Source organism: Phodopus roborovskii, unplaced genomic scaffold (genome assembly GCF_943737965.1).
Source record: "Phodopus roborovskii unplaced genomic scaffold, PHOROB, whole genome shotgun sequence".
Taxonomy (NCBI): domain Eukaryota; kingdom Metazoa; phylum Chordata; class Mammalia; order Rodentia; family Cricetidae; genus Phodopus; species Phodopus roborovskii.
The window spans coordinates 617,766-636,851 of NW_026126546.1; the positions used below are offsets into that span (position 1 = coordinate 617,766).

A 19,086-nucleotide genomic window follows, 5' to 3' on the forward strand; every position below is an offset into this window, starting at 1 on the left:
GTCTTAGTTTTGCTTTACCATACTATATCACATTCTATTTATTGCATTATATTCCCTTAGAAGCCTGTTTGTTTTCTAATGAGAGAGAGAGAGCTGGATGGGAGGGGAAGGGAGTTGGGGAGGAAGTGGAGGAATTAGAGGGAGGGGAAACCACAACCAGGATATATTTTATGTGGGAAAAGAATCTATTTCCTATAAAAAGGGAAAAAGATTAGAAGATTAGAAAAAAGAAAGAAGGGTACATGAAGACCCTAAGACATGAGCTCCATAGGATGACAGTGACCAGCGACAGCTACACAGGGCTATTGGGTTACTTACACCCCATGAAATATAATCATGAGGATGTTTTTTTTTTTTTTCCTGATGTATTTTCATGTATCAGAAAGCACTGTGTAGTTACACAGATGCATTTCGGGATAAAAATATTTAGAAAGTTTATTATATAAGGACTGTGGGGATGGAGTAGGGGCAATGTGTTGGGATACATATTTAGAAAGCAAATTTTATAAGGACTGTGAGGACAGAGTAGGGGAAATGTTAAGGATAGACAAGCTACAGGACATCTACACATAATACTAGAACCTTTAAAAAATACAGAAGCAACTAAATAGGGAATCAGCTAAAAATGGATAAGACTCCAAGTGGCTACTTTGAAAAGGTAGGGATCAGAAGCAGATAAAGGGTGAGGGAGTGCAAGTCTGCAGTTCCATCTGACTTTAACCTTGCATGTACACACCTTAATCTTAAAATGTTACAATGTTGCAAGCTTAGAAAGATGATGATGAAGACTGCAAGTATTTTAAGTTATACATAAAGTAAAGTTATACATAAAGTAAGTTATACATAAAAAGTAAAAGTATTAAAATTTACATGTTTTTTTGATAATTTTTTAAATTTAAATTGCAACAAGCTTATTTTACATGTCAATCCCAATTCCCTTGCCCTTCCATCCCCCCCCCAACCCTCATCTCATCCCCTTTCTGCTCCTCAGGGAGGGTGAGGCCCTCCATGAGTCTTCAAAGTCTGTCATATCATTTGGAGCAAGGCCCAGGTCCTCCCCCATGTGTCTAGGTTGAGTGAGTAGCCCTCTATGTGGAATGGGCTCCCAAGGTCCATTTGTACACTAGGGAAAAATACTGATCCACTACTAGAGGCCCCATAGACTGCCCAGTCCTCATAACTAACACCCACTTTCAGAAGTGGTTTCCCAACTATCAGACTAGGGTACTCAAGTGTTTCTAATTTTCCATTAATGAATGAATACCTTTTGTGATAAGGAAATATTTTTAAGGGACCAAAGGTCATGCTTTTGAAGGAAAAGAAATTCTAAGATACTCTTTTTCATATAAGAAGCCAAAAAATCGTATGCCTGATTATCCTATGTGCTTCAGTTTAGCTTTGTACAATATATAAGATGTACGCTATACATAAGAATTTTGATGTTTTATTGGAGATATAAACTCCTATTTTAAAAAATCACACACACACACACAACAGTGTTACCATGAAGAAACATTCAAAGGAAGTGAATTGGCACAAATGTACTGTAATTTCTGATAAGGTTTTGGTTTTTAAAAATGAAGTTCTAGTGTTACAATTCAAATATTCATTAAAGATGCATAGAAAAAAAAACCAAGCACACCCATACCTGCAAATATTGCTACTGATATATAGACAGCTATTTAAAAAGAAATAAAATTAAAATCTCCACTCATATTTCAAGTAAGTTTTCTCAGACAACAACTTTTACATAGTTTTAAAATTCCTACTTAGGCTGTGGATACTCTCACTAGTAACAGAAGTCCATACTCTTGCAAATTGTACTTTTATAAGATAAAGTAGCTACATAGTAAAATATTGTTTCCATTTAAATTATGAGAATGAGTATTTCAAAGTCAAAATACATGTAAGGATATATGTGTGTGTGTGTTGCATGTGTTCGTTTAGAGATATAATGTTTTTCTTATCAAAAGTCAATGCTGATAGGAAAAGGAATTGATGAAATATGAGAAAAATATAATGTCATGTACTTTTTCAAGGAAAAAAACTGATGCATTTTTTAAAAAAAATCACACAGCCTAAATGCATAGAGCACACACCTTTCTTTTTTTAGTTTTATATTTTGGTTTTGAGTTTTTGATCCAGGCTTCATGAACAACCCAAAAGTGGCCTCGAACTCACAGGAATCTTCCTGCCTCCAGTCTTCCAAGAAGTGGGATTTATAGACCAGTTTCCTTGTTTTGTTTTGTTTTCTAACACTTTAGTATAGAATTCAAAATGACTGAGACTGGAAGTATTTTAGAGATTGGATTTATTGTTGAATTTTAAAATATTTAATATATTTATACAATGTATTTTTCTTGCTATGGAATATAAATCCATATGAAATGATGTTTTACATACACAGTCTCAAGATAATTTTGCACAATATTTTTATTGTGTGTTTTGATTGTGACATATGCGGTAACATGTAGAATTTTCTAGTTAAGACATCAAGATTTTGGACTTCTTCTCTATACATCTTTCTTTTTGCCTATACCCTTTTGGAAGCTGAATTTTGGCTTTAGGAACCACAGGTGATTGCATTCCTTTGTCATAGGAAATAAAGTAGAGCCTCATAGGGGGAGACCACAAAAATGTTTCACATATTTACCTCTGGTATACTTTCTAATTTTGCATTTACTTTGATTTAATACATAAATGTAGTAAGCATGTAAACATTCTAACTTTTTTTTTCATAATTATTCTAGAAACGTGCTCCTGCTCTTACCAGCTAAGAGCATGCAGGTTCAACTGCCAGCATCCAAATGGCAGCTCACAACTTCTGTAACTCCAGTTCCAGGGGATATGGTACCCTCACACAGGCATACATGCAGGAAAAACACCAATGCACATAACAATACATCTTTAAAAAAGAATTTAAAAATAATAATAAAATACACAATTGTGGAGAGTGTATCTGACATGTGCTTGAGAGCCTCTGCTCACTCAGAAGTTTCTAAGTCCTAGAATATGTTTTTTCACACAGGAGGTTTACAACTTCATCTCAGTTATTGTGTGGCTTTGGACTTTATTCCCTTTCATAAACTCAATGGGAGAGAAACAGGGCAAAATGAAAAGATAGCAAGACTCTGGTACTCCACAAGCAGTGTAGAGAGCAGCTAGGCACCCTGATGTTAGCAAGGGCTTCTTGCTTCTAGAGTCATAAACACAGGTGTTTATCAGTGAGGAATAAAACTTATACTAGGCAATAAAGACTCAGGCTCATAAATCCTTTGTAAAGCATGTGCTTCAGAATATTTATGGGAATAAAATCCTATTCTAAGTCTTTGTTTCTGGGTTTTCTTGACCTGTTCAGGGAACACTGGAAAAATCATTGTGGCCAGCCAAGACTGATCACCTCAAGAAGAGTTACACAAACTGTATTTCTCCTTGTGGTCTTTCAGTCAATTTTTACGAGCTGAAAATTCAATTTTTTGTCCTTAGAGTTTGAGGGAGGGCGCTATGTTTAAATCTTACACAGTAAGATCCTTTTTTACAAATGGTGGTGGTGGCAGGAGGGAGGATGATTAACAATGACCTGTCTTGTTCTTTTGTTTAAAGGGGAATGAACCAACTCACACAAACCTAACAAGATCACAGATTATTTTAAGTAGATATGCAAATATAAAACTGCGAAATTATGAAGCTGTACTTGGCAAAGCATGACTTGCTTTAGCCACTTAAAATTCCACACTTCCTCTTCCTTTGGAAGTAAAGCAGTTGCCTTGAACCGAGTCAGCCACTAGAAATAGTGCCTGCAGAGAGAACACCCTGCTTCAGAAAGGACAAAGCAGTTCAGTCAGAGGCACGCAGACCGAGGGAAGCACATCCAGGGTGTTAGTGTTTCTGATTCCCCAGCTAAGAACTGCCCATGCCTGACACTCGGAATTAGTGGGGCTATCACCAACACTGCCGTGTGGCCCTAAACAACAAGCTGGGACCAGTTTCTCAGATCTTCAGAGGTGATAATCTCAGGCATGCTTTCTCATGCAATGACGCTCCTCCCAATAATTCTACATCATTATTCTACTCCAGCTTTGTATCAGAATTTCCTTCATTCCACATATAAATTAGGAATGACTTGCCATTTACCATATTTCTAAATATCTTCCCCTCTGTTGTAATTTCGGTATATGGTCGGTCTGTCTTTTCCCAGCTGGCTATTCTTTCCACAGGGATAGAGAACTTGGCTTTCCTCCTGGTGTACATCCTCACATGAACAGTCAGAAAGGGTACAACGTTGGCACAGAAAGTTCCATGCTTGGCTACCACTATTTGCTAATTGTACATCTCTAACAAGAGCTTTCTATTTGCTCTATAAGACCATAAAAACCTCTCTCTTAAAGCTCAGAGGTTGGTGCTGGAAAAGTAACTAGAACAAAGAATTTTACATGAAATTGGGATGTGAGGTTGCTTCTACAAGTAAAATCACTTAGTTCTTAGCCAGATCAGCAATCTTCACTCTTTCCACATTTTATACTTGACTATTTGCTCCCTGCTGATACCTGCTGAGTAGTTTATCTTTCCCTTTAAACTTATGAGTGGAAGTAAATGTGAACTTATAGATCTGCCTTTGACCCCCTGAAGTAACCAGCATCCATAATGGTTCCCTCTGGTCCTTGTCTCTTCCTATTTACTATCATGAGCCATATGGTGGAAACATCAGTGTGATACCTCCAAGGCTAAGCTCTAGGACACTGAGATGTTTGCACTGATCTGTGCCATTCACTCTGGGCAGCAGGGACAGGCAGATGCAGCACTAGCAGTCATGCTGTGAGAAGGCTGCACCAGATCTACAGAGTGGTCCATAGAGCAAGGAACTGAGGGTTTGGTTTCTCTCTCTCTCTCTCTCTCTCTCTCTCTCTCTCTCTTTCTCTCTCTCTCTCTCTCATTTTGCCAATATCTTTACACTAACTTTACAACTGTATGGGAAGGAATCCTCCAGCCTAACCAAAATTTCAGGCTGTAGGATTAACCAACTTCTTGACTGCTGCCTCATGAAACCCTTAGCCAGAAATAATCAAGTTGCGACCCAATTCTAACCTTTAATAAAAGGTAAATACTTACTGTTGATGTTTTAACCTAAACTCTGAGTTTGTTTGTTTTGCAGCAATAGACAAGTAATAAAATCTCTAGTTACAACAGAAAGAACCAGGATCTCACTAAAAATTTTCATTCTCCTATCTATTGGTAGATCTCGTGAGGAAAGACAAAGCAAACAATGGTTTAAGAAGGCATTTAAGAGGATAAACTAAGCTTCATCTTGCTCCTAGGACAAACATGTTAGCATTTTGTCTATGTATTAAACCGTGGGGGGGGGGGTTCTGAGATAAAAAGATGAGAAGACAAAGGTCTGCCCTGAAGATGAGGAAAAGACGGGAAAACAACAAATGCATTGGTTAACCCTGGCTTGCTCATTCTATTTACCATCACCTCGCTTAGACAGGTTGTAGAGAGGTCCAGCCTTCCCATCCCCATAAAAGTGTAATGATCAGAATGCATGGACAAAGAAAATGTATCATGGTAAAGCAGGAAGCAGTGGAATGAGCCAGCAAGAAAAAAGAAGAGAATCTAGTGTTGGGAGAGCCCAAGTAACAGTGTTGATAGCTATTACACAATGGCAGTATAGGTAGCCCTATTTCTTTATACTACATGGAGATGTAATCACAAATGTTCACTTTTCTGTTCCCCTTTTAGCCATAATACATGTGCAAAATATAATTTTCCAGTTAGAAATCGGCTAACATGGGAATCTATAAAAGTCACAGAAGACTTGGGTTTTCCTTTCTTTTTCAGAGTCACGGTTAAGTTTCTAACAAAAAGTATGAGTTTCTTATAATTTTAAAACCATTACTCTTAGCATATGGTGTTGCTTCTTTTCCTTTCAGGTCTCCTTTCTATATGCTCTTTTACTTCTAAACTTCCTAGGCTAGAAAACCAGATAATGAGTAGTGTGCCAACAAACATTTTCTCTAGCATCTTCAAGATGCCTTGTCCAGAGAAATAAAAAAGATAAATAATAAATGTTCATTATCTACTGTTCACAGTGAACTATCATGACATTACTTGTGCTAGAATGCCTATGAGTTTTCTTTCTAGAGAAGACAGAATCCATCACAGAAATTGTTAGCTGTAAACCGTTACCAATCTTATTCTTTCTTGTATATATGAGTATGTTTACTTTTGAAACAGTCTTGCTACCTAACTCATGCTGGCCTTGAACTGGTGTTTGTCCAGCCTCCATCTCCTGAATACTAGTATAGTCAAATGCCACCATGCCCAGAGTAGATTCTATTCTGAAGGTAAACAGTATTCACTATGAGAAAGAACAAGACCTCATACAGCTAGCCTAACAATATATTAGAACAAGAAAGCAAAAGAACTCAAAGCGTAGCCTCATTAGCTTGAAGAATTGTTATCAGTGTGTGTCAACAATCATCAATGACATGCTCCTTAAAATAAGAGGGTTAGAAAGGCAAAACCTATGTATAAAACCCAGCACCCAAGTAAGACTCAACACCTGATTGCTGTTATCAACCTAGCTGCCAACAAAAAATGTTTTGTTTTCTCAAGAATTTTCTAAAAGAATTACATTTGTCAGATTAAAGCTGGAGAATTTATAAAGAATTCCATGATTCTGATTCAACGAGAAGTTCTAAGCTAAAAACAGCAATTATTCTTCTCATGAATTCATAATATACTAAGTGTGTTGGCTACTGCTTTGTCAGCTTGACACAAACTAGAGTCATCTTGGAAGAGGAAATCAATTGAGAAAATGTATCCATAAAATTGACGATTGATATGGCAGGACCCAGCCCATTTTTGCGGTGCCGCCCTTGGGCAGGAGGTCCTGAAGGGTCTAAGGAAGCAAGCTGAGAAAGCCACGAAATGCAAGTAAGTAGTGTTACTCTAAGGTTTCTGCTTCTGTTGCCCCAGGTTCCGGTCCTCACTTCCCACTCTGATGGACTAAAAGCTCTAGGATGAAATACACCCTTTTCTTCCCAACCCTTTGCTCTTAGTGATGGTGATTTATCATAGCAACAGAACACCTGACTAAGACACTGTGTGGCAATAACTATTTACTGATGCCCTCTGAGACTAAAGTTTGGATGACTTGTTATATGTATTAGACAATACTCCTATTTCCTCAAGGTGATAAAATTGCAATATAAAGGACCCTAATATGAAGGACAATGAGTGACAGGAAATAACACATAAGAAATAAGATGTTAATGGCATTTTTCACATATCAGCTAGTTTATGTAGGTGCTAATTTTTCATAAGCAGACAAACCAACATGATATGAAATTGATGCTGTAAGCTGCCACCTACCTTTGAGAGGATCGTGCTCTGCTCTCATGATATCAATAAGGGAATTTTCCAGAGAGTGCATATTCAAGCTATCATACATCCTAGTTCGATCCTGGAAGACAGAAAAAGAAAAGATATAAGATCTATGTAATTTTAAAGAAAACTTAAAAACTTATAAAATAATCTTTCTTACATAAAACAGGAACTTAATATATTACTACTTAACTTGTATCCCAAGAAAACACTGATATTTAAGTATCTTGTTAACTAAAATGTCTCTTATTAAGGGACAATATTTTTAGCATGTTCATCTCTAAAATATATAAAAATTAATATAATTTCATTGGCAGTATTAACTAAATGCAGTGAAATAATCTCCCTGATCATGTCTACAAATACTACACACAGAAAACGTTTTCAGTTTCTACATGCTTTTCTCATATATCTAGGAAAGTAGATATTGACACTTGAAAAATAAGTATCTTGAGAAGAATTTAACAATTGCACCACACTTTAAACATCTATCATACACTTAAAATTTGACTTAGTCATTGAGATTGCAAAAAAACCCAATGAATGCATAAACATCCTATACACTAAAAATCAAATGGTGTATTCTAATGTCAGAACAAGGATGAATGCTTCACATATTTACATTCAAATCTCTCACCAAAGTGCTCCCACTTGTCATAATCCTCACTCTCTGGACTCCACTCCAAAAGGCAGGCAGAAGGGAGGAGGCACTTCAGCCCACATTCCCTTCACCAACTCTGAGAACTGCCTTCTGTGTTGACAGTGGCCTTAGTTTGCTGCCAGTATAATCCCCTTGCTTATCAAAGAAGGCATTTAGTTCCCTAGTGCATAAGATTTATACTATATTTTACTCAACACAAATCCAATGAACATACTATATATATATATATATATATATATATATATAGTGCAACACACACACACATATATATATATGTGCAATTATATATATATATCCATATATATATATATATATATATGGATATAAAAATAGCCAAAAAAAAAATGCTATGGCCCATGCCCTCCAAAGAGTCTGCAGTCTTTTCTCAAAATATGTTAGTGCTTTCTCCACCCATTTGCTGTATGCATGAATGTACAAATTCGTGTACATGTATAGGGGGAGCAGGGTCAGCCATCTTAAATTCTCAAGATGATTAGCTCAGCAAACAAGAAAACAATCAGAAAAGTAAGCCAACAGCTTCCACAGAAATCCAAACAGAGCACTGGATAACCTTGATCCACATATTCCAACTCATACCAGACGTCTCAGCATCACATGTTCCCATAGATATTTACATATACTATTTTCTTAAGAAAAAATAGCCTTCATGATTTTTCAAAGGAGGAAAACATTCAGAACTAGGTCTTTAGAGAGCTAAAGAAAAACAAAAGGTTTGTTTATTTATTCCTCTTTGATGTTTAATTAGGGTTGTATGCTTTTTAAAGTTAGGGGCCAGGATCACCATTGTAGACTAAACAATGTGCTATCCAGGAATTAGGAAGGGTGAGCAGTAACCCTGAATGATGCAAAGCTACCAAAGAGGAGGCTGCTGTTCCAGTTCATCACCAACTACCTACACAAGTGCAGTTTACTGACCTTCAACGGAAAGATCCTAAGCACAAACATTCCGTCTCTAATGCTCTTCACTACAACACTTGAGTTTGGTGGCAGAGACAAAGACGATCAGTGGAATGAAGCAGTGTTTCCCAGGCGTGTGACAAGCACGTTGATCCACACTGGGGCCACACCTTACTGTGTCTGACTCAGTAGTTGTTAGGTGGACGGTGAAGCCACTGTCCAGCACACTATGAACAGCACTAAGCTTTGTGATCTTGTACACCACAGAACCTTTTGGTGTTCTGGCTCTATCTTCAACAAAATAACCAAGTCAGACTAGACAGCTCCCATAGGCCACTTGAAATCATAGAACTACTAAAGCACCATCACAATCAATGACATAAAACAGAAGTGAGGAGAGGATGGCGCTTGTACAAACACCTACATGTTTACTAACGTCTCCATGTCTACCATATCTGTTTCTACTCTACAGTGTGCACATTTCCTGGATTCTTCCACTAAATTTCTAAAGCAATTAAGGCTAGGGACCTTCTAATCACACACACCTAGCTTTCAAATGTCTGTTAAATGAATACTCTTTATCACTACCATAAAGTCTCTATAAAATGTGTTAAGTTGAGCTATATGAGTGTAAAGACTAGTATTAAGTGGGTAATTATAAAAAACTATGTCTTAGAATCCTCTATAGTAACATGGCTTTGCTATCAAATGAATTCCTAGCCACTGAATGGAAGACCTCTGCAATATTCCAGTGCTCATGTCTATTTAAGACAGGATTAATACATAAACTGTCAAAACAAGTTCCTAGAATATGCCAGGTAGGTCCTAAGAGTAAACATACTTAAAGTTTTTATGTTCTATAGCCCTAAATATTTAGAAGAAAACATGCTACAGTTCAGAACTATCTTTTCAAGACAACAGTTTAAAACAAATTATATTTAACGACTTATATATAAACAATATATAAAACAAATATGAAGCAAATAGTTCTAAAGTAATGATACTAGGAATAGATTTACTCATCTAAATTGTTATCAGTTTAAAACTATATGGAAGACTTGAAGCAATTTAGAAATAAAGATGAACAACATAACAGTCCTCATATACTAACAAATACAGAAACTCATGGCAATGCATCTTATATTTACTATTACATGGTTACTTGGAAATTACTAAGACAGTTCTGAAAAAATCAGACTGAGGAAAAGTTCATACACAACCTACTCTAAAATAGTAAAGCCATCTGTTAATTAAGTGGAGTTTTACAGACATAAGATGATAAGAGTCCTACAGTGACAAGAAAAAAATATAGAAAATGCATTGTAGCCTCTAAAGTCTGTTTATATTACTATTTTCTTTACCCATACATTAGCCATGAACAGGTATGAGAATAAAAGGGTAGGCAGATGATGTTCCAAAAACACTTAAAGAACTGAGGCTAAGACCATAAATATCCCAGGAAAGCACCCACCCACTCATTGCTCAAAAAAAAAAAAAAAAAAAAAAAACAAAACAGCTTTCTTCACTTTTAGCCATGTGTGAGTTTGAAGGCTCCCTAGGTTCCTGAAGTTTTGGCTCCCTGAACCAAGGGTATTGCATCACAAAATGCTGGCTTTGCTGTCTTGCCACACACTACTTCTTAGGGAAACCCATGAAAGATTCAAGTGACATACTTTCCTGAAAAAGATCTCCAAAATGTGAGTTATTACTTTATATCAGTTTGGATGTTTGATTGATAGAAAATATCTTCCATTAATTCAAGGTAGTTCCCATGATATATACTCAAATATCCAGCACTGAAAACAACGACAACTGTCCAGCAAATAGCAGACCAATGTGTACTGACTGCTTTCTCGGGGCGTAGTGTAGAAGTGCCACATATAAAAAGTGATAAACAACCTAAGTTAAAAGGAAATTTATATTGATTTAGAACATCTAAGTTGCCACAAATAAGCATACTGTGATTTTTTTTTAATGTCTCATGGAAAATTCTATTTTGAGGAAATCAATATATAATAGTTTTGAGCATGATTTCTTACTAAGTACTAAAAGCATTTTCAAAATAATAAATTTTGGCCATATAGTTTGGTTCTCAGGAGACAGGTAGGGACATTTCAAAGTGCGATCAGCCTCAGCTATAAAGAAAGATCCTATTCTCAAAGGTAAGAAAAAAAAAAAACAAAATTTAGCTTATGAGTATTAGTAGGAATGTCTAATAAGGGGCTGGGCAGGTAGCTCAGTTGGTAAGGTGCTTGCCTCACAAGCATAGGGGGAGAGCTCTTGTACTCTCAGGGGGACTTGCTGGCTAGTCAGCCTAGCCTTCGCCTAATTGGTGAGCTTCAGGCCAATGAAGGACCCTGTCTCAAAGGCGGTGGATACCAACTGAGGGATGACACCTCATCACCACCTCCACAAGCACACACACCTGCACACAGATGCATAAACTATATGCATTAAAAAAAACCTGATAATTATTTTAAAGTCAGGAATGTGCATAATTCACCTGTGCTTTAAAAATGTTTTAAATTTGAAGTTTTTCCATAAAAATATTGAAAATTAAAAAAAACAAAATAAATTAATCTAGAAATTCTTTTATCCATTTACTGTACTTGATCACATGTCCAGATCTTGGTGTAGGCCATGCCTAAAGTATCCTGAATGAAGGTATTAGCTCTGTAATTTATTATACTGTAGACCTGACTCATTTTTAAGCCCCTTATATTAAAAAAAAGAAAAAATGAAACAAACAAACAAAAAAACATAGGCTAGGGGACCAGAGGACTGTGAGACCAGGGAGGGATAGAAACGGTCAAGCAGATCAGAAAATGTGTATGGCCTGGTCTGCAAAGGTTTTACAAGACGTTGCTTGGGACCCTTTATAGATGAGGCTTTGACCTAGAGAGGAAGAAGATTCTGGTTTTGGAACGCCTTGCCTTCCACTTCAGTTCAACTTCCATAGGCTATTTTTATCCATCATCACATCACACTTCTGTACAAATAGTAATTACTCAGCAGTTTACCAGAAAGTCTATTTTTAAGAGCCAAAATGAAAACGAAAACTCTGCCTAAAATCCTAAGTTATAAAATAGGCAAAGGTACAATGGCTTTGAAGTGTAAGGAGGAAGACTAACATCGTATGCCTGTCAGTCCCAGAACTGGGTCATAAAATGCCCCCTTCATCATCACCGCTATCTGCCCTCGGTGACTAGCTCAACCCACCACTTCAAGCCCTCCCTCCCCTCCACACCCTCATAAAGGCTGCTGTGTCATACACAGATCCCACTGCTTTGTACTTATCCTTACACTTTCCTCTCTGAAAATATTTCCCTTTTCACCTTCAAGATAACTGCAATCACTTTTCTCTCCCAGCCTAACCACTTTTAAGCAATCACGGACTCAGTGTGAACAGTGTGACAGCACTACCATAATACAGGTGAACTGGGGCAGAGTGGGATAGAATAAAAACAGACGAGTGGGAAGCTTATATTAAAAAGAGAAGCTGAGAAACACAAGACAACTACCATTCTTATGTGGCAGGACAACTTTGGTAAACAGTCAGGACTTGTCTAAAATGATAGCTAATGACTGATTACTCAAGTCAGGGCTAGTCTTCCAGATTAGGTGCTATTTATAAAATGTTTTGTTATTAATCTGTCTACACAGTCTTAGTAAAACTCCATTCATGCTGATAAATTACTTGAAGAAGTGCCTTAGCTTTGGATTATACAACTCCACTAACTTAACTTACAAAATCTCAAAATGAAGGTCAAACTTGGGATCTATAAGAAAAGCTCCTCATATACAAGGACTGAGGTTTTTATGTCCTCATATAATAATCCTCATGACCTGATACCAGTATACATTCAATTCGGTCTGCAGAAAGGTAGACAGCATTTTAAAATCACAGTAATAAAATTAAGTATAAAGGTACTATGCCACAAAAGAATTTTTATAAAGGTAAAAATGCTAAATTAAAACAGGAGCTATTTAGAGATTTATATCAAAACAAATACATCGGATCTCATGACAAACATTTACTGGAAGACTCTTAAAACACAAAATGTAAAGCTGGATGTTAAATACACATATGACTTCATATTTTAACTGCAGACAATTCTGGAAGGAAGACAGTATCTGTTTATTTAGTTTGACTGATGTTTAAAGTCAGGTGCTCTTGGACACATAATTCATTGTAATCTAAACCAATTTTTTTATGATTTCAAAATATGACTACAAATCTTTTACATTTGAAAACAGATGGATTAAGAATTTAAATCAAGAGATGTTTAAAAACTAAATGCTTACATGGCATAATTGAAAAGCAAATGATCACTCGTATTCATAATGTAAATACTAGACTCCTAGCCAGGCCCCTGAGAAGCACACATTGTGCAGCCTACCTGGTCTATTCTGGATGTTCCGGCTGCAGTGCACCAACTATCTTGGAGTGAATCTGAGCCCCAAGCTGGCAACTGCAAACTAGATCTCACCTTCAATAGCATAGAAGTTTGCATCAGAAATGAGCAGTTCTCTTTCCCCATCCCACCCAAGAAAAAAACAAAAACACAAAATAGAAACAAAAAACAATCAGAGTTCTTTCCATCTTAAATTTTTGTTCCATCCTCCAAAGGTTTTGAGGAAAACTAAAGCTCATTTGCAAGAGTCACAAAATATTAAAGGCCTGGGAAAAATAATCTCCATTAATATTAGGCCATATTTAGCGGGGGAAATTACATACATATATACATACATACGTATATATTTATAGTCACTGAACCAGTGGAGGCAATTTGAATCAGAGTCAGAATCTTAATATTGTGCACAATCACAGCTGTATTTAGAACATTCTAATATGCAAACGCTGATCACAGAAAAGCTTATGTACAACTACAGTGACAGAATGTTTTAGTTTATCAGAAAAACACATTTTGGTTGTCTATTGAGAAATAACTAACAGGCATTTTTAAGGAACTGCCACTTAAAAGGCTTCAATCTGTATGGAAAAAACATTTTTTTTTTAATGTTTGGAAGCTTATTTCCATTCACTGTGTGTTTACAGAGAAATTCTTCTATCAGTTTTCTCTGTGTGTTTTGCCTTTTAATAATGAAGCGATATGCTTAAATTGCATCTTTAATTCTGTTAATCTTCCTATATACAGCCTCTGCTGCCTCCACCACCCCACTTCCTATCTGGAAGATAAGCATTAGAAAAAGGGCATTTACATACCATTCTTACCTGTAAGGGTAAGAGCGTGTTACTATTGTTGTCTGTCCTGAACACATTATCTTCAATCCAAGACTTTGGAGTCAGTGACGGAGTAGGGCGAGTGAATTTCGGTGGTGCTATAACATTACCCGAAAACGGCTTCTTCAGTGGCGATATCTGATTCATAGTCCCTGGAATGCCCATGTTTCCACTTCTACGGTGATCTCTGCCATGCATCGCTCCCCAGGACATGCTCGCAGTGCCCCAACCACTGCTCTGATGGTTGCTCCAAGGAGATTGTTTCAGAAGAGGCTGAGGAAAACACATCTATTTAAATTGCAGGCCTTGGAGAGCTTATAATTCAAATTATATTAAAAAATTTTAGAACTAAGCTAAGAATTTAATGTGACCATAAAAAAGTAAAACACAAAAGCCAGCAAAGTGCTTCCTAAGCACCTTACAAAAGAAGTCTTGGGCAGCCTCCTGTTTGAGATCCTGTTGAGATTACTTGGTGTTAGGGACATTTTCATCCTCCTATCTACTGTAAACAGTGATGTCTCATGACAGTTACTAAAACACCCTTTAAAGCTGAAGCTAACTTTGAAGAACCCGAAAGCAACTATCCTCTACTAGTTAAATAAGTATTAGTTAAGTGGTCTTAATCATCTCAACTATGGGAGCTAAACTTTTAGTTAGACCTTAGGTTTCCCTAACAGATTGGGCTACTCTGAAAAAACCAACAGAGGCAAGCAACATCGAGCAGGGACTAAAGATGTCTTTAAGGACAGACAGGTCAGGACAGGAAGAAATTCATTTTCCTGAATTGTTGTTAATTCAACTTTTAAGGTATTTTATTTCCTCTTTCTTTCAATATTTTTTTTTTTTTCATTTCGGTTAATTACCCTTGAACTGCTAAAGCAATTATCTGATGCTACCCATAGGTGGATCCACTGAGATATACAATAAACAACCACCAGCTTTGCTTATTAATAGCTTTGCTTATTCTTAATAATCTTAATATAAGGCTCTGTTAAGTTCACTGACATTCAAAAGCAAAATTATATTCCAATCTAGAACCTATGGCAAGAAAAGTCATGTCATCAAAAACCAGAAAATTCACAAGATATAATACCTTTTTTAAAAAAAGAACTGTGAATTGCTAGTATTTCACTGCCAAAAAGCTAAAACTAGTAATTTTTCTGCTAAGATTTAGACAGTAGAAATATACCATTTCTAAATGCCATTTCTAAAACTCAATAAATATGGTAATCCTAAAATTAAACATCTTTCTTTCAAGAATAATTTTAAAACGGGGCATCCAGTAACTATTGATGCTACTACAGGATTTTAAATAGTAATATAATCGTGAAGTACACACACACACACACACACACACACACACACACACACACACACATAATGTCTCCTCCTTCCACATAGTTGAAAAGCACAGCCAAGGAGTCACGGCAGAATTATCCCATGCACTAAGGCCTTATTTTGCCTACTAAATGACTCACAGTTCAAAGTTCTTTTCCAGTGACCTAAAATTCCATATGAAAGCCCAGTGACCTCTCACACTCCAAGGTAAGACCCATTTCTTTTTGTTTATTGCCGCATATTGCAGTTAAATATGAATCACAACATACATCCCGATAACGTTCTATTTTGACTTTGGGTATTCAAAATTACGTATAAATTTCCGTGGCAAACTTCCAGTTTAAAAGAAAAAAACGAAGAGCCACACACACACACACACACACACACACACAAACTGTTGCTCAAGACCACACAGACCATGGGGAATGGGAGCATTACTTCAAAAGTCAGTATTTTCCTTCCTCATAGGTCACATTCCCCATTCTTGGGGAGAAAACAGCGATTCAACAAAACTGCTAACTTGTACTTGGGTCCATTTTGATAATAAACTGTTAGCTGATTGACACTTTGGCTAATTTCAACAGCATTCAGTTGTGAAAAGTTTGGTCGACAGAAAAGTTTGAGAAGCAAGGACCGGTTAAGGTCAAATTCTGGTTCCATGACAATCCTTAATCTTGACACTGGACCTCGAATTTTCACCGTAATAAATGCCAACTCCATTAAATAACAACAAAACTCCCAACATCAATGAACTCGGCGGCCATTCAAAATCTGCACTGGGCGGGGGCGGGGCGGGGTGGGGTGGCAGAGAGTCATAACAGGAAAGATCCTGAGTCAGTAAGGGCACAGACTAGTGAGGAGCCTGCTTGGGTGACATTTCCTAATGCCAACATACCCCACGATCCCGGTACACATCCCACGTGGAGACCTCTAGGAAAAAACACATTAACCCTAGACCCAAGGGTGCCCTGGCCTTCCAATCCACAAGATGACACCAAGTACTGAAAAGCAGACCCCGAGAACACCCGGGTCCTGCAGCCACCGGCCGCGCGCCGCCTGACAGTTCCTGCCTGCTCCAGGGTGACAGCGCCCGGGGTGCGGCTGCAGGTGCCACCTAGCTTCCCTAGAGCTGCGCCAAACTAACTCCAGGAGGGTACAGCCTCCTAGCACTCCGATCCCCTCGGGGCACGCAGCCCCAGCCCACCTCCCTCCACCTGCCAGCCCGCCCACCCGCCCGAGCGCACTGCCCGGACCCGGGGGTCTGCAGCCGTGCCGCGGCGCAGGGCGCTCGAGGGGGCGGCGGGCTCCTGTCCGCACCGCCGGCCGCCGTATCCTACCTGGTGGTGGTTGTACGAGTTCCTCTGCTGCAGGAAGGCTGCTGCGGCCGCCTGGTGCTGCTGCTGCAGCTGCGGGCTCACGGGGGATCTCCGGCTCTGCGGCTGCTGCGGCGCCGCCGGCGGCGGCTGCTGTTGAGGTAAATTCATGGCGGGCGGCGCGGGCACCGCGGGCGCCGAGAACGGACCGCCAAAGCCACCGCCACCGCCGCCGCCGCCGCCGCCACCGCCGCCGCCGGCCGGCACGCTGAGCCCCGCGCAGCCGTGCGGCGACACGGGCGAGAAACTCGGGAAGAAGGCCGGGTTGATGGACGACGGCAGCCCGGGGTAGAAGCCGTTCTCCGAGTCCGGGCTGGGCGGCGGCATGGCGCTCAGAGAGCCGCCCGCGCCGCCCGGGGTGGCGGCCGACGAGCCCGGGGGCTGCGGCTGCGGCGGCTGCTGGGGCGCCTGCGGCGGCTGCTGGGGTGGCTGCTGCTGGGGCGCCGGCGGAGGCTGGGGCGGCGGCGGCGACGCGGTCTGCACCGACCACGGGGTGCCGAAACCGGGCAGCGGTGGCGGAGACGCTGAGCCGCCTCCCCCGCCGCCTCCGGGGGTTCCCCCGCCCCCGCCGCCGCCGCCGCCGCCCGGGTGCGGCAGGTCCGGGCTCTGCAGGCTGCTGAAGGCGCTGGTGCCGAGCGCCGCGCCGGGCAGGAGGGTGCTGGGGCTGTTGAGCAGTGGGTGGTTGGGCGACTCCATGGAGCCCGGCGCGGGGTTCACCGGCGGCGTCGAGGGGGGCAAGCCCGCATTGGGGGGCTCGGCGGCGCTGCCCTCGCCCGCGGCCGGGGTCTGGCGAGGGCTTCCCGCGCCTCCGTGGCGGCGCCGCGGGGCTGCGGGCGGCGAGGGTGGGAGCTGCGGGAGCGGGGGCAGGTCGGCCGGGCGCTGCCGCGGGGCGAAGTCGTGCGGCGGGAGGTGCTGCGTGTGCGGGAGGCTGAACGGCGGCTGCGGGCGCTGGGCGAGCGGCGCCGACTGCAGGAGGAGCGGCCCGGGCGGTGGCGGTGGCGGTGGCTGGAGCGGCGGCGGCGAGCTGAAGCGACCGGGGCAGTGGAGCGGCGGCGGCGGCGGCGGCTGCAGCGGCGGCGGCTTCGCGTCCGGAGGGTGGGGACGGTGGTGTGGCGGGCTCAACTCTTTCCTCTTCTGGCTGCTCAGCTGCTGCTGCTGCCGCTTACTGAAGTCCTGCGGGGAGGAGGTGCGGCAGCAGCAGCAGGAGGAGGCGGAGGAGGAGGAGGAGGGGTGGTGCAGACTCGGTTTGAAGTCCTGGGAGGGGAGGAGGTGGGTCACACCCGCGTTCGTGCCGCCGCCGGGGTGGTGGCTGGGGAGCTGCTCCGCGGCCGCCGCCCCCGAGAGCGGCCTCGCCGGCTGCTGGGTCAGCCCGAGCAGCAGCTCATCCTGCACGGCCTGCTGATGCGCCCCGAGCGGGGAGGAAGAGGAAGCTGCGGCCGAGCTGGCCGCGCCGCCGCCCGAGGGGATGGCGAAGGGGGAGGCGGCCTCCGAGAAGCCGGTGACAGGCAACGGCGGAGGCGACAGCGGGCCGAAGGGCGTGGCGGACGGCCCGGCGGCAAAGGGCCGGTACGAGCCGCCGCCGCCGCCGCCGCTGCCGCCGCCGCCGGGCGAGGATCGGGGGCTGCCGCTGCGCAGCAAGGCGGTGTGCAGCACCCCGAACCCGAAGTCCCGCATTTATCAGGCCGGCGGCCGCGGCAGGAGACGCACCCCGTCCCCTGCCCCGCCTAGGAAGCCCCGGGAGCCGTGGCGGCGCGGCCGTGGTGGAAGGAGGGGGTCAGTGGGAAAGGGACACTGTGACTGAGCCGGGGCACCCACTTGGGCCCCGCCGCCCCTCACGGAGGCCACCGCCGCCTCCCGGAACCGGCTCCGGCACCGCCGCTGCCCCGGCCGCCGCCGCCCTCGCCGCTTAAGAACCCCGGAACGTGCGTCAGCCGCAACCTCACAATCGCCCCGCCCCCTCCGCCGCGCGCCCCCGGCCGGCCGGCCACGCCCCACCACGCCCCTCATTAGCATGCGCTTGCAGCCGGCGAGGCGGCGGGCGCGCGCAGCGCGTCCCTGCGGCCTGGACCTTGGCCAAGGGCGGAATAGGAGAAGAGGCCGGTTGAAGCCCGACGGGCGGCTGGCCCGGCCTGAGCGCGCGCGCACGGAAGCGAGCACGCGCGGGC

General features: G+C 42.2%; 1 protein-coding gene across 8 annotated transcripts in view; it reads right to left on the bottom strand.

Annotated features, from left to right (window-relative positions):
- The window catches only part of Cpeb2 (cytoplasmic polyadenylation element binding protein 2), a 54,869-nt gene extending 36,012 nt beyond the window's left edge, over positions 1–18,857 (bottom strand). For 2 of the 8 annotated variants that reach the window (XM_051200321.1, XM_051200319.1), the window contains exons 1-4: positions 16,886–18,857; positions 14,193–14,483; positions 13,366–13,455; positions 7,375–7,465 (exon numbers count right to left, since the gene is read on the bottom strand). In XM_051200321.1, the coding sequence (XP_051056278.1) occupies positions 7,375–7,465; positions 13,366–13,455; positions 14,193–14,483; positions 16,886–18,595 (2,182 nt within the window). In that variant the 5' untranslated portion in view covers positions 18,596–18,857. The remainder of the gene's footprint in view (positions 1–7,374; positions 7,466–13,365; positions 13,456–14,192; positions 14,484–16,885) is intronic. The other 6 variants (XM_051200322.1, XM_051200320.1, XM_051200326.1 and 3 more) reach the window with 3 other exon arrangements.
- Between the last annotated feature and the right edge of the window lie 229 nt (positions 18,858–19,086).